The sequence below is a fragment of the Euwallacea similis genome, chromosome 13, assembly GCF_039881205.1.
Source record: "Euwallacea similis isolate ESF13 chromosome 13, ESF131.1, whole genome shotgun sequence".
In the NCBI taxonomy this organism is placed as follows: Eukaryota; Metazoa; Arthropoda; class Insecta; order Coleoptera; family Curculionidae; genus Euwallacea; species Euwallacea similis.
The window spans coordinates 1,192,723-1,207,348 of NC_089621.1; the positions used below are offsets into that span (position 1 = coordinate 1,192,723).

The following is a 14,626-nucleotide window of genomic DNA, read 5'->3' on the forward strand; positions in this document are numbered from 1 at the left end:
GTGGCGAATGATTTTTATCAATAGACATTAGAGAGATTTTATCACAAAAACTTTCCCTTTACCACGCTTTCATCAATATTGCCTAACTTCAGATCAATACTTTGCTGATTTGCCACTGCTCATCCCTCAAATTTGATACTAAAATAGACCTTAAACAGAAACTTAAATGGCCCTTAAGATAGTTCCTTCAGGAAGGGATTGCGAATTTCCCTTTCGTACCGAAATATCGGTGTAACTTTGTCCAATTATGCCCGATTTTATCTGGATTTTACTCTTCGGGTTCGTATATTCACTTACGTGCCATTTGCCACCCCCAAAAAAGGGACATTATATTTCATTTAGCATGGGATCTGCCGCAGTAAATACGCACGAACTAACTATTCAGAGGGCAAATTTGATATCAGTTAATATCCGCCCAATAAAAATGTTAATTAATAAAAATACCGGGGCTGTCGCAAATCGTCAGAGCGCACGTAGACACGCATAGCGGAACTTATAGGTCTGCCCTGGTAAAAAGTGTTAAAAACAAGACATCTCTGCTTTACGATTTGAAGAACAATAATTTAGTTGCGCGTTAATAGATAACTTAAATCTGTTTATCTTTTTAAATCTAAATTAACTCTAAATTAGGGATTAAATTTGCGACGGTGGGGTGACGTTTGACGAACTCGTCCGTGCACAATTTAATATTTTTCGTAAGTGAAGTATCGTGCAAGATAATGCCCAAAATGTCCGAAACTGCCTACAAAAAACCGGCTTAGTTCCATCTCATTGATACTGGTACGAGCGGAAAGAGACTTTCTGGTGAAATGAAGAACATCTATCTGCACATAAGATTAAATAGGTAGGCCCAAAAATAAACATTTAAATAAATTGGATAATTATTTGTTCTCAGATAAGGATCTGGGATGGATCTGTACGACGAGCCAACCTATTCTTGCGCAAACCGCTATATGAACTCAACGAACGTGACTACGAACCCATGGCCCTACATTGCCTGTTTCAATGGTCCTCAGACCCAAACCCAAGATTTGGAGATGACTATTCTGATCACCGGTAAGAGCGCCAGAGGAGCCCCGGTTTTAATGAACTCAAATGCATGCGTGTGAACTTCATGTTCACCCACTAAAAGACTCTGCAATTATTCATAAAATTACACAAAATTATCTGAAACAATAGGTGAACTTCATATTAAGATTTGTTTCATCTCCTTCCGCTTCATAGAGCTAAAAAGGGACCGTGGTGCTTCACTAGCAGTGAGATCTCGTCACGCCCCATTGCAAAGTGTTTGAGTGGTTGCCTACAGTTTGAAGCAGCAGTAGAACAGCCTTCGCCATATTGTCAAAAAACTTTAATAATTCTGATTTTTTTCAGTAATAAATGGTTTAATCTTCGTGACAGGAGTCCTCGGCAATATAGCCGTATGCATAGTAATAATCAAGCAGCCCACTCTACACACCGCAACGAATTACTACCTGTTCAACCTGGCAATGTCTGACATCACCCTTCTCATATTTGGTGAGTGTTTAGTTTCAGTGCAGGAACAAACTTGCACAGCGATCAAGAGAAAAGCTGACACTAAAAAACTCCATTGTTCAGTATTTATTCGAAATTAATTGTTTTATACTCATTAGTAAGAATCCGTAACATGAAACCACCCATCAGCGTTCGACATCCGTGATCCGACATTTCTAATAACACGCAGTTACATCCTCCCACAGGAGATTAAATCTCATGATGTTGTGTATCAAGACAGGATCGTATGTGTACAAATACAATTGAAAGGGCCTTTTTCTTTCTGGATTGTTTGAATAACAAAACTCAAAAAAGGACTGACCAAACACTAAAACAGAACTGATTATTTGCTGAGCTTTGAGTAAAAAGGCACTAACCAAAGACACGTAGATTTCCATCTTAATGTTAGCCTGAAAATCACCAAGAGAACATCATGTATTCTCAACGAACTGTGAGGGTATTATTTTTAAAGCGTTCCAGCCGCAATCATGGCACACATTTTGCCAGAGCGATGCCGTATTCCGAACAATGAAGCTCATCCATAATTTAGCATAATAATGGCTCTATACTTAGACGGGCACGCACAACTCAGCTCTTTTTTGTTCAACTCATTAAATGAAGTCAAATTACTACATGCTAGATATATAGGAAGACGGGTATAATGTCTCACTTACGAGGAGGTATTACGTTTTGATATTGCCATATTCAAAGGGTATGGCAGGCAATTGAGTTATCTAGTACGACACCTCGACCTGGCTTAACCTAATTTCTGGAGGCTACTACGATCTGAATTTTAATGCTCTTTCTTGAAGAAAGGTGAGGCAGGAAGGAGAACGGCATGGTATTTTTTCGCCACTACTAGGTTCAATATTCAATATTGATGAGATCCAGTTCTATAATATTTATGAGGAAACGGATTATCATAATTAACAAGATTTTTTTAATTTCCAGATCTATGCGTTTATGTCTAAAGAATATCCCAGATTAATGAAATTTAGCTGGAAAACTTTACTCACTTCTAGAATATATGAAACTCCATTAGGCAAGATACAGCGTGTCAAAGGTAAAGAAGTCCCGCATGGGGATCTATCATACTGACTTCTTGCAGCATGTATAGGCACCCACTCGGAACATTCTTGGCCTGTCCGTTCTCCAAACATAGCCCTCCTAGATTTTTTCTTTACGGCTCAATTTTTTCCGATTCTTCTTGGGACTCGAAATTTCGGTTCCATCGAAATACCTAAAAAATTCATCTGTATGCACTGTGAAACGACTTCCACAAAAACGCACTTCTCTCCCATTTAACGCAGTCTGTATCTATACAGGAAGTAATATATTATCATGGAGATATTTCAGGGGGCGATAATATTTTGCAAAATAATTTAAAAATGCTAACAGATGGTCAAAAACGCAATATTTTTTATATACAGGGTAGCAAAATTTCACAGTTCTTCTCATATTTTGCGGTTTTCGCCTCGAGTTAAATTTTTGAAATTTCCTACACCTATTTTTTTTTAAGACCCTTTACAACAAAATGCCAAAATCGTAGGTAGCCATATAGCGAATGTTATGTTTTTTTTGGTCATGTACTATTTTATGCTTTGCATATTTTTTTAGAATACCCTGTATGAATTCTGATACCAAATTTAGATTCCTTCTTCAGTTCTTTAACTTTTTGGTCTCTTGTAGTATTTTCGTGTCTTTCACTGTTTTCGTAAAATTTGCAAAAATATTTATCGATGTAAAGTGAAAAAGTTCAGTTTACATATCCCGGTCTATAATCTAGAATGCCGTGGCTGAGTTTCAGCCATTTTAAAGATTTTGTTTTGGTTTTTGATGTTTATCATTTTCAAAATTTCAATTTAAGGCATACGTGAAAAAAACGCAAAATATGAGGAAAAATGTAAAACTTTTGCCATCCTGTGTATCGAAAACGGGGGGTTTTTGACCGCGGATCTGTACTCTGATTTGCGAAGCAGATCGAGTGCATCATAGATTTTAGAAAAGCAGTTGCCGTTATCGAAAAAAAATTTGGGAGTATATATATAACTATCAATCAACAAAATCATCAGCTAAACTACATTCGAAGTCGGAATCTCTAGATTCATTTAATTCAATCACAACTGGCTCGAGATTCCTTGTATCCAAAACTTTTTCTCTTTCCCACCAGGAATTAACGATCCATTATTTCTTTTTTCTTTATTGAAATATCTTGCCACTGATCTAATAATATTTTTAACTTGCTTACAGAAAGTTTTAGGCATTTTTCCATTAATTTATTAATAAAAAATATTATAAAAACCATCACAAAAAATTTAAATTTAAACTTCATGACTAACCAAAATGTAAACGTATCGCAGCTCAAAATTGCAAAATACAAGTTGGCAATGTCGACCCACATTTCCTCATAAGTTGCATGAATCTACCAGAATATTTTTCGATAGTCCTATAAGCCACAATGGTAAATTTTCGATAACCCTCGATACCTGGCTCCTCCACGAATTATGACGCACTGATCTGTTTTAATCAATAAATCAGACTATATTAGCATTTTTTTATTACTTTGCAGAGCACTATCCCTCCCTAAAACATATCCATGTTGATGTTACACTCTGTATACAGGGTGTTTGGAAAAGTTGATACAGAACTCAAGCAGGTGAAAGTAGAACCAAAAATAGTAAAAAGAGTTCCTATTAACATCGGTCCAACGGAGCACCATTACTAAGATGTGATCCTCCAAAGGGGTTCTATCATTTGGATATTTTTTAAAATAACTTTCTGATTCAGATAATGGAATGAAAACTTTTCTATTTTTTTTTTCGAATTCCGTTTAGTTTAGTTAGAAATAATTATTTTTTAAATAATATATGTCTCAAAACGGTAACATTTTTTAAAACATTTTCACATAGTAGACAGTCACATAGTGACAGTTTCATTGTAGTGATCATCATTTTAATATTTTTAATAAATATTTCATATTTAATGTTCATATTCACGGTTAGTAAAAGCATGACAGTCCATGGCTGTAAAAAATTCGAATGTAATGCAAAATCATGTACAAAGGTCATAACTAAGAAACGTAAGAATTTAAATGATAGCACACGAAAGAGACAATCACTACCATGAAACTATCACCGTGAAAGATGTAAAATGTTTAAAAAATGTTACTGTTCTGAGTCATACATTATTTAAATTAATTATTTTTAACTAAACTACAACGCAATTCGAAAAAGAGACGTTTTTCTTTAAAAAAGTCTCATCCATTAAAAAATAATATTATTTGCTTGATAATTAAAAGGAATAAAAAAATTCGAAAAATTCCTGTTAATGGTAGTTCGAAAACTACCCTTATTTATAATAAATTTTGATGAAACTTATAATAGTTAAAGACACTTATGGCATAATTATTACCCATAATTTTCATTCCATTATTTTAATCAGAAAGAGAGTTATTGTAACAAATATCTAAATGATATGGATGGACCCTTGTGGAGGGCCATATCTCAGTAACGGTGCTCCGTCAGACCAACGTATATAAGAGCTTCTTTTAGTATTTTTGGCTCTAGATTCACATTCTTAAGTTCTGTACCAATTTTTCAAACATCCTGTATACATATGTAGGTCCCTTTGCGACACATCTTTATCTTGAAGGCACCGTGTACTCTTCACAATATCCAAACCGATCTCATTAGTGAGAGGTCCAAATTTCCAGCTTATCCGATTAACTTCCTAAAACGAATAAGGTTTCAATAATTAATTTAACCCGATTCCCCTTAGGACTAGTTCGTCAACGAATTTAAATTAAGTTGCCTTCAACCTATCTGAATCGAAAGATAATACAACAACAAACAATAATAGTTCATAGTAAATGGACTTAATGATAAAGCGAACAGGTAAATATGGGTTTTGTACCTTTTTCCAAAAACAACACAGAAAAAATGACATAAAGCCACATTAAATGGTTTTATGAATTTTTCAGTTGCCTGATTCCACTCATAATATACATTTTTTTAGTCCAGTTCGAATTGATGTTGTGTTTGAAAGGTCTGATTAAATTCTCTGAGCTCGATTTCAATCAGAAAATAACGTAGAGCTCTAGGCTGTTTCAGGAACCCATGACGGTTTAAATTAAACTTTTTATTGCCTAAACTCTAATTACTTTGCATTTAATACGCCGATTAATTCGATATCTTTCGCAAATAAGCTTACAAAGAGGATCCTGCAATTGGGTTAGAACAGGTATGGTCGTGAAGAGGCTTTAATGAAGTTCGTATGTAATAAGGCCGGAGGATTTAAAAATTCAGAGAATGCACATAGCTGGAATGAGGAATAACCTTATTAGACTGCACTTTAAGAGAACAAGAGTGCGAGTGACCTCGCTCGATTAAATAAAATGCCCACGACTGTCGGTCAATTTCAAATTTAGCGCCCAAATTGACAGTGACAGGACCTCTGTGAGTCAGTCGAATAAGCAAAAACAGAAGCGGCATATAGGCCTGCTCCAGAAAGTGATAGTCAATCCGACAATTTTTAATGGTTGAGCGCCCCATTCGTATCAAGTTTCATCTCTCTCTGTCTGTTCTATTGTGTTCTCTAATACCCATTCTACCTGTTCTAGAAACACATTAATTTTGCACCAGATCGCGGTAACCGAAAGTTTTAACGGTTAAGAGTTCTATTCAGATCCTATTTCGTCTTTCATGAACACTCGGTAAAATAGAGATAGAGATTGAATTCCCAATTGATCTGCTGCGAACGTTAGCATTTAACGTATAAATGACTGCCGAGGTATGCAACAAAGCGGCGGACGTTTTGAAATTCAAGCGGATTGTTGTAACTGGAAAGTTTGTTCCTAAGCGAACTTTTTAGTTTAGAATCAGTTGAGCGAAGCTGTTTAAATATAAAGGTAGGTAGACGAAGTTTAAATCCATAAAAAGATTTTCTCCTCTAAATTTTCGAGGTTCATGGCAAATTTTTAAGAGCTTCAGAGCTCAAACAATGTACGACGTTTTTGTCCCATTTAAACGATTTTCATATCCTAGAGCTGTTTTCCTTTTATATAGTAAATAGCTCGGTGAAAGCTGCAGTACGTAAGCCTTATTTGAGCTTAAGCATTAAAGCCATGTTTATGAGCTTTGCCACGAGATATGTCTCCATTTTAATGGCAATACAGCACTTTTGTCCCAGTTTTTATTGTGAAATGTAGATCTTTCTGTTTCAACCAGCAGCGCTAATTTTATTAGGTTATTTAGAACGACAATTCTAGCCGAAAAAATCCATTCCCTTCCCTCTTAGGTGCCATAAACACGAATTATAGCCCTGAACAGTGAGACTCATGCTTAACATTTTATTAAACTTAAACTCAACTGACTTTTATGGTAAAACCCTGGATTTGATGGCGTATTCTTGATTTTCAGGACTGCCAAACGATGTGGCCATGTACTGGCACCAATACCCCTGGCCTTTTGGCGAGTTTTTCTGCAAGTTTAGGGCCTTAGTGTCCGAGACGTAAGTAAAAGTTTTATTGTCCTTCGTGTTGACTTGGAACGCTTTAAAACTAATTAAGGCCTGAGCGGTGGAATGAAGTCTTATCGTCTATAAGGCACGCGCTGATATAATCCAAAGCACTCCTTAACGTCAACATACTAAAGTTCTTTTAAAGCTTCATGCGCTCATCGGATTAACGATTAGCTTCTGGGAAACTATAAAATAACTTTAAAAATTGCGAGCAAGATTATTTTTAAATAGAGAAACACTTGCCGTCTTGAGCTTTTTCGCCTGCGTTATTTGCGTTGTAATTAACTCATGCCCTTTCGGGTTACAGGACTTACGGGACAGTGAAGAGCTATCAATCAATCAAATCCCCCGATTTTTAACCTTCATTGGGTCTAATCTTTGGATACCTAAATTGCCTGTCTGGCCTACTTTCAGGGCTAGATAAAAACGTAAACTATTAAAATAGATGATACTTTTAAGTCCCATTTCCCACGTTCCCCCTCGCGCTAATTTACCTTAAAAACATATTTTACAAAACCAGCTGAATATAATTTAAATTCATCTCGAGACTTAATTGTGAACATCTTTACAGACAAGAGCTGAAACTTTAAATTTTACGCGGAACTTTATCGCATGGACGCCTGAGAGAAATTTAATTCTCGTCGCCCGCCATACGTAAAAGCTCATATTTCAGTGTGAGTGTCCCGGACATTCCCTGAAAACGAGGAAATGGGAGGAAACCTTATTTGCAGAACTTTTTTGGTGGCATATTGGCCGATATTTTCGGTGCTTTGTTCGGGGTGGTTCGCATTCGCCGGCATGTTCCTTTATGTTTAACTATTTGAGTGTTCGCATTAGACAGTTCTCTTACAAAAACGAGCTAAATGTTTTCAAATTTGGCGCCACGATGGCAGCAATCCAGGGGCATAACTGAAGCAACGTTGTATTGGATTACCTCACTCGCTAAACTTCAAACTTAGTTATAGTGTCATTCCTTGTTAACGCTTGCAGTTAAGTAGAAACAGATATAGCACAAATCACATAACTCCTTATTGACGTAACAAAATGTAACGATTAAAAGCTGCTTTACGTACAATGACAAGTCATATAAATTTAATATGCTAAAAAAGGATAAAGAAACATTTGAATGTCTAAACACAACACTATTTTGTTACATGATTGACGTTTAATTTGTTGACATTTCTCAGTTTACGTGACAGTTGATATTCTGAAAGCATCAATTCCCGCTAACTTTTGTTGTGTTTAGTGTTTTAAATTCTTGTTTTCTTTGTTCACCAACTTTAGCGGTAAAATTCTGTTCTTTTGAGAACTAAAATAGTGCTCCTGGTTATTTATTGTCGGTGTTGTTATTGTTATTGTTGGTATAATTGCCAAGTTTTTAAACGATTGGTGTAAGGAGCTTGTAGCGTCCTTTAAAATCATTTTGAAAGAGAATTAAAAAATAATAGACTTTTATTACCATTAAATTCAAAGAGGTAAATTGAATTTTAATATTTTGGAATTAATATACTTATAGCATTGCACCAATACCTGATAAATTCCTGTACTATATTAATTTTGAAAAAATGTTGCATCAGTGCTGATATGAAGCCTGGGGCGTAAATAAAAAGTAACGTAATCGGTTCACAGGCACCTGACTGAGCCCCACGGTCGAGTCTTCGCATTAGTGTTGGTTAATAAATAATTGCCTAATAAGCTGTTCCACAAAAGTTAAGAAAGTTCACAAATTTTGAGATTATTTTAAAAATTACCAATTATTTTTTACGAAATTTTCATATATGAGGATTTGAAAGTTTATTATCTGATTTGAATGGTTTTATTCTTTCTCCTTTGATCATTTTTTCAGGTTCAGGCATGTTCTTATCGGTTGTGATTTGTAAGAATTTTAGGTCAGTACTTGTTTTGAGCTTATGCTATCGACTCTAATTTAACCCGAATATTTTGTTTTCCAATAATGCCTAGAGTAAACTTACTGCGGTTGAAGCTAATAGGGCTGTTGGTACGATCGAGGCAGGACGTCTTCAGAAAGAGGTAACCAACATCCTTCAGGTTAGTGAAAGCGTAATTTCACGGCTTGTCCATCAGCGTAGAGAAACTGGAAATGTGTTCGAAAGGCCGAGAATAGGAAGGCCCAAGAACTACCACTCCTGCACAAGATCGATTTGTGTCAGTGTTTATCTATAGAGAGCCTTTGGTCATTTGCTGGACCATTCAACAGCAGCTTCTAAATGGTTCTGGTGTTGCGATTTCAAATGAAATAGTTCGTTAAAGACTCCGAAAGATTAATCTACGTTTACAACGACTTTTGAAAAGGTTCCCATTAACACAACCTCATATGCGACTCCAATTGGAATGAGCTAATGATCGCGTGAATTAGAATAATCAATGGAGGTCCGTATTGTTCACAAACGAGTCGAAATATGGACGGTTTTCAGATAGTCGATGTGTTTGGGAATGGATTCTTCCTCTGATGCGCAGAAATCGTAGATCGATCCAAGAGTTCATCCGTTCAGAGGTATCACAGTTGCTGTATAGGGAGGCATTCGTTTTAATGGGCGTGAAGAATTGTTGGTGATTGATGGGAACATGAATAGTTACCCCTTTGTTTCATGCTACTATTGATCAAAATTTCTTATTTTTGGACGATAATACGCGCCCTCATCGGTCGAAAATTGTCCATGATACTTTGGAACTCCATGGTATTACGTAATGGGCCCTACCGCGTCTGTTTCCAGACCTCAATACGATTGAGCACGCTTGGAACTATCTACAAAGTCCTGAAATATCATCACCAGCCTTCACATACACTCCAAAAACCCAGACAGTTTTTACCGCAACTTTGGAGAGAAATCCATCAAGGCTGATTCAACAACTAGATCGACAGTACACAAAGGTGTCGTAAGGCTGTGATTGAAGTTCGAGGACCCCTTATTGAATTTTCTCTTTCTCCTCTGCTGAATTAACTGAAGTTTTATTAAAGACACTAAAGGTAAGAACTTGCCTAAAATTAAACAAATTATTAAACTAGGCACCAAAAAACCATTCAGATAAGATAGTAAACATTTAAATTCTCATATATGAAAATTGAGTCAAGAATAATCGGCAAATTTTTGAAACAATCTCAAACTTCGCGGTCTTCCTTAATTTTTGTGGAGCAGTGTATCTGTAATGATACATTTTAATATGGGTAAAACATTTTTGAGTTTGGCAACTAGATGGCAGCCATAGCAGTGGCGGTGATAGTCCATTAGCGTTGAATGTTTATATGGTTGCCTAACATTTCCAGCAAATTGGCAGGGACTTCAAAATACTCGCGAATTTTTGAAAGAGGAAATAATTTTGTTTTGCAGTAATCCACTTATAAAAATGTTTTCCATACCCTCATAAGTGATTTCAATTTGAATTATCTCAAGATGTAGATAATCGTTCCAGTTTTTAGAAATTACTCCAAAATTGAAACTCTCCTTTTCAAACGTAGGAACTTTAAAAAAATTAATTCACATCCTGTTCCATTTATAGAAGCTCATATTTCAACATACAGGGTTATTTACGTCATGCTATATGGAATATTGCAGCTAAAGTATTTAATATTAAGATTTTTTTTGTGCTGTCTAGGACTCAAATAGAGGTACATTCTAAAATTATTTTCTTTTTACACGGGGAATTGTAAACAAATGAAAAAATTTATGTTTTTTAAATGGAACACCCAATATATTAGTACCGTTTTAGATTCCTTGAAAAAAATAAATGTTAGTTTGATTAAAGTTTACCTACACTAAACCGTAAGGATGTTGAAATAATTGAGATTTTGTAAAAATGCAGTGCAAATTTAAAAATGTTGCTTTAAAGAGAGATGAAACTGGAGTAAGTCGAAATTCACATCAAGCCTTAGGAATGAGGCATATTTCATGCTGTAGTCACGAAAATTTAAATATCTTACACAGTGTGTCCAAAAAATAAGTTGAAAAATATATTTACTTTGAATTGTATTAACTAGCTTAATTTAAGAGGAACACCCTATATTTAATTACTTGAAGTAACAGATAGAAATATTACCAATCGAAAATTATTATACTTTTCTGCATCTAAATGCACATGTTTTTTTTCGAAAATTAAGATTTAAAATTTGTTTAATCTTCATGTCATCCATAACGAGATTTCCCAAAGTACCAACAAAGCTGGTTGAGTATATCAAGAATACTTCAAAAACATAAATACCATCCTTTATCTCGTAAGTTAAGCAAATAGCATTGAAAATATCATAAATAAAAATTTATTTGAAACAAGAACGCATAAACATGACTTTTTGTATTGGCATTTTAGATGTAACTATGGCCACTGATACAAAAAATAATACTTTTTTATCCTAATTTTTGAAGAAAACCTGTACATTTAGATAAAAAAAGTACAATAGTTTTCGATTGGTAATACAGTAGACACTCGATACCGTGAACAAAATAAAACAACGCACGTTCACGTTAGCGATTTATTTATGTAATCGGGGGTTAATCTAAATAGAGTGGAAAGCAGATTATTGGGTGAAAACAAAGTCTGAAATTTTAGTTTGCTTCTTAGGATTTGTAATTTTTTGCACAAGGGCTGTTTCTCTTAGTCTTTTTAAAACTATGAGGTCTGTGAAGTCCACACCACTATATTCTGCCCACTGGATTGCAGTATTTAATGCAGTTATAGCGCTGTCCAGTGACACTTTACTTGACATTTCTTGAAAATTCTCGACTACATGAACTTCACATTCTTCTTGGTCATTTTCACATTCTTTGTCAGCATCATTCCATTCCAATACATCAGTTTCCTTGAATGTGGCCTACAAATATACATAAATTACATATGTAATAACAGATGAAAATTGTAAAGATAAATTCCTTACTTGTGGTGCTAGTGTATTTAGAAGATCATAGGATTTGGAGATTAAGCCTGCCTTATCATCGTCCCATCGACGTTTTAAAACAGAAAGAGGTAATTCATCATCGTCATCCTCGGACATTTCAGTGTTCTGTAAAATATTTCTCCAACATTTTGCAATCATTTGTGAATCGAGTCGATTCCATGCAGCCATTAAGTTGACAACAGCTTTCTTAATAGTCAAGTTTTTCAATGTATCAGTTATGTTTGAATTGCTTGTTATAACATCGGCAAGAAGGCTATTCCCGTAATATAATTTTGATCCATAGGTTGGATAAGCGGCGTAACGTTAGGTGGAAGAAACATTTTTACTATCTGTCCATCTTCGCTCTTTAATTCTTCTTCGTTTGAATGAGATGGCGCGTTATCTAGCAGAAGTAAGGCTCTTATCGGGAGCCCTTTATTTGACAAAAAACGTGTAACCTGTAAAGGAATACGTAAATTTATGCTACGATTTCACGAAAAATACACAACAAAATTTACCTGAGGTACAAAGGAATGATGGAACCATTTTTTAAAAATCCACACACAGCAGTCATCCACGCTGTCTTGGAATGTTCATAATCAAGAGGGCAGTAAAGTTTTTAAATGACTTTGGATTGGCAGCCTTACCGACAACTAATGGCTTTACTTTATGTCTTCCAGTAGCATTTGTGCAAACTAGTAATGTTATTCGTTGTTTTTCAGTCTTTCAATGTTTTGTCCGGTAGAAGTTTCCAGTATAAGCCCGTTTCGTCAGCATTATAAAGTTGATCTAATGTAATTCCAAGTTTCTGCATTTTATTTTTTAACTGCTTTTTGAAAGGGTCAATAAGTTCCGGTTGGGAAGAAAGTTTTTCCCCGGAAATTTTTAAAAACCGAATTCCAAATCTTTTTTTAAACCTCTGTAGCCATCCCTCACTAGCCGTAAATTCCTTATCAGGAATTACATCCTTTATTTCAGAATGTATGGATTTGGCTTTTTGCTTTATCATTTCTCCGCTTACAACAAAATTTTTATTTCGTTGATTTAGAAACCATTTGTATAGCTGTTTTCCCATTTGTGGTAATCCAGACCCTTTAATTATTTTTCTTTTACTTGATCCAACATATGTATCTGTTATTACTCTTAAAATGGTTTCTTTTCTTTGCTTTATTTTGCAAATCGTAGATTTAGCTATATTGTATTTTCTGGATAAATTTGAAACACTTGCACCTTTACTTAGCTCCTGAATTACAAGAGATTTTTCATGGAGAGTTAAACACTTTGGTTTTTTCTGCGACATTACATATAACAACACGTATTCACTAAACCTTTCGACAACCGTTCAAAAGCAACAGGCAAATGTTGCAATGCAAAAGATGAAACTACAAAGTAAAACTGGGGAAATACCGGGCACGACCCGGAGTCGGGCAACCCCGTATTGAGCACGACTGCCAGGGAATCCCCAGAAGTAGTACCCCCGGTAACGGAAATCATTTGTTCACGTTATATGGTGGTTAATGTGATAGAAAGATGATTCACGTTATCCGGAGGTTTACGTTATCCGATGTTCACAGTATCGAGTGTTTACTGTATATTTATCTGTTATTCCAAGTAATCAAATATAGGGTTTTCCATTTAAATTAAACAAGTTAAATACTCTTTAAAGTTTATATATTTTTCACCTTACTTTTTGGACACACTCTATAAGATATCTAAATTTTCGTGACTATAGTATGAAATATGCCTGATGCTTGAAGTCAGGTATGAATTTCGGCTTACTCTAATTTAAACTTCCTATAACGCAGAGTTGTTGAATTTCCATTACATTTGAATAAAATGTCAATTATTTGAAAATCTTTAAGGTTTACGGTAGGTATTTTAATATAAATAAATTTACATAATATTAATTAAAAATAATTAAAAAAATAAATTAAATTTACATTTATTTTTCTCAAGGAATCTAAAACTGTACTAATATGTTGGGTGTTTTATTTGAAAAAAATAACATTGATATTTTTCATTTATTTACAACCTTCCATATAAAAGGAAAATAATTATAGAATGTACAGGGTGTTTCATTATCTTTGATAACATTTTAATCAGCTGTAACTTTTATGTTTTTAACGGTATACAGAAGAAACAAAAACCATATTGCATAGTTTTCTAGCAAGTTTTTTCCTATTTTAAAAATAAAATAAAAGACTAACAATTTTGCGAGATATTAACCTAATTTATATTTTTTTTAATGGATTTTATTTATTAATGGATTCGATTCTACTTGAAATTCTAAGTATATTTTATAAAGCATATCTTATACCTGACTTCAACTGTATAATACTTTTACAAACATGTTTAATTATACAACAAATTATGCATTACAATACAACATTAAATAACTTTTCAATAATTTCTTACTGTAATAAAAGTAAAAATTATCATAAAAACGAATAAACATTAGTAACAACTAACAACGTAAATGACATTAATTTTATTCTAGTTAATATCATTGAAAATATGAACAGTAGCCGGACAACGCCTATTAAGTAACCTGGTTATTTACGTTTCCATGGTTACGGTTCTTTATGTTTAACGTTTTATATCTTTTATAATTTAATAACACATTTAGTGAAACATTTTCTTTTTTTACTTCTTGCTAAGGTATAACAATATCTTCAATTGTAAAATTTTTGCAAAATGGTACGGTTT

General features: G+C 34.3%; 1 protein-coding gene across 4 annotated transcripts in view; it reads left to right on the forward strand.

The window, feature by feature from the left end:
- The window catches only part of LOC136413271 (neuropeptides capa receptor-like), a 39,073-nt gene that overhangs the window by 7,851 nt on the left and 16,596 nt on the right, over positions 1-14,626 (forward strand). For 2 of the 4 annotated variants that reach the window (XM_066396714.1, XM_066396716.1), the window contains exons 1-4: positions 599-844; positions 896-1,056; positions 1,375-1,518; positions 6,933-7,023. In XM_066396714.1, coding sequence (XP_066252811.1) covers positions 909-1,056; positions 1,375-1,518; positions 6,933-7,023 — 383 coding nt within the window. In that variant the 5' untranslated portion in view covers positions 599-844; positions 896-908. Of the gene's footprint in view, positions 1-598; positions 845-895; positions 1,057-1,374; positions 1,519-6,932; positions 7,024-14,626 lie in introns of those variants that run through there. The other 2 variants (XM_066396717.1, XM_066396715.1) reach the window with 2 other exon arrangements.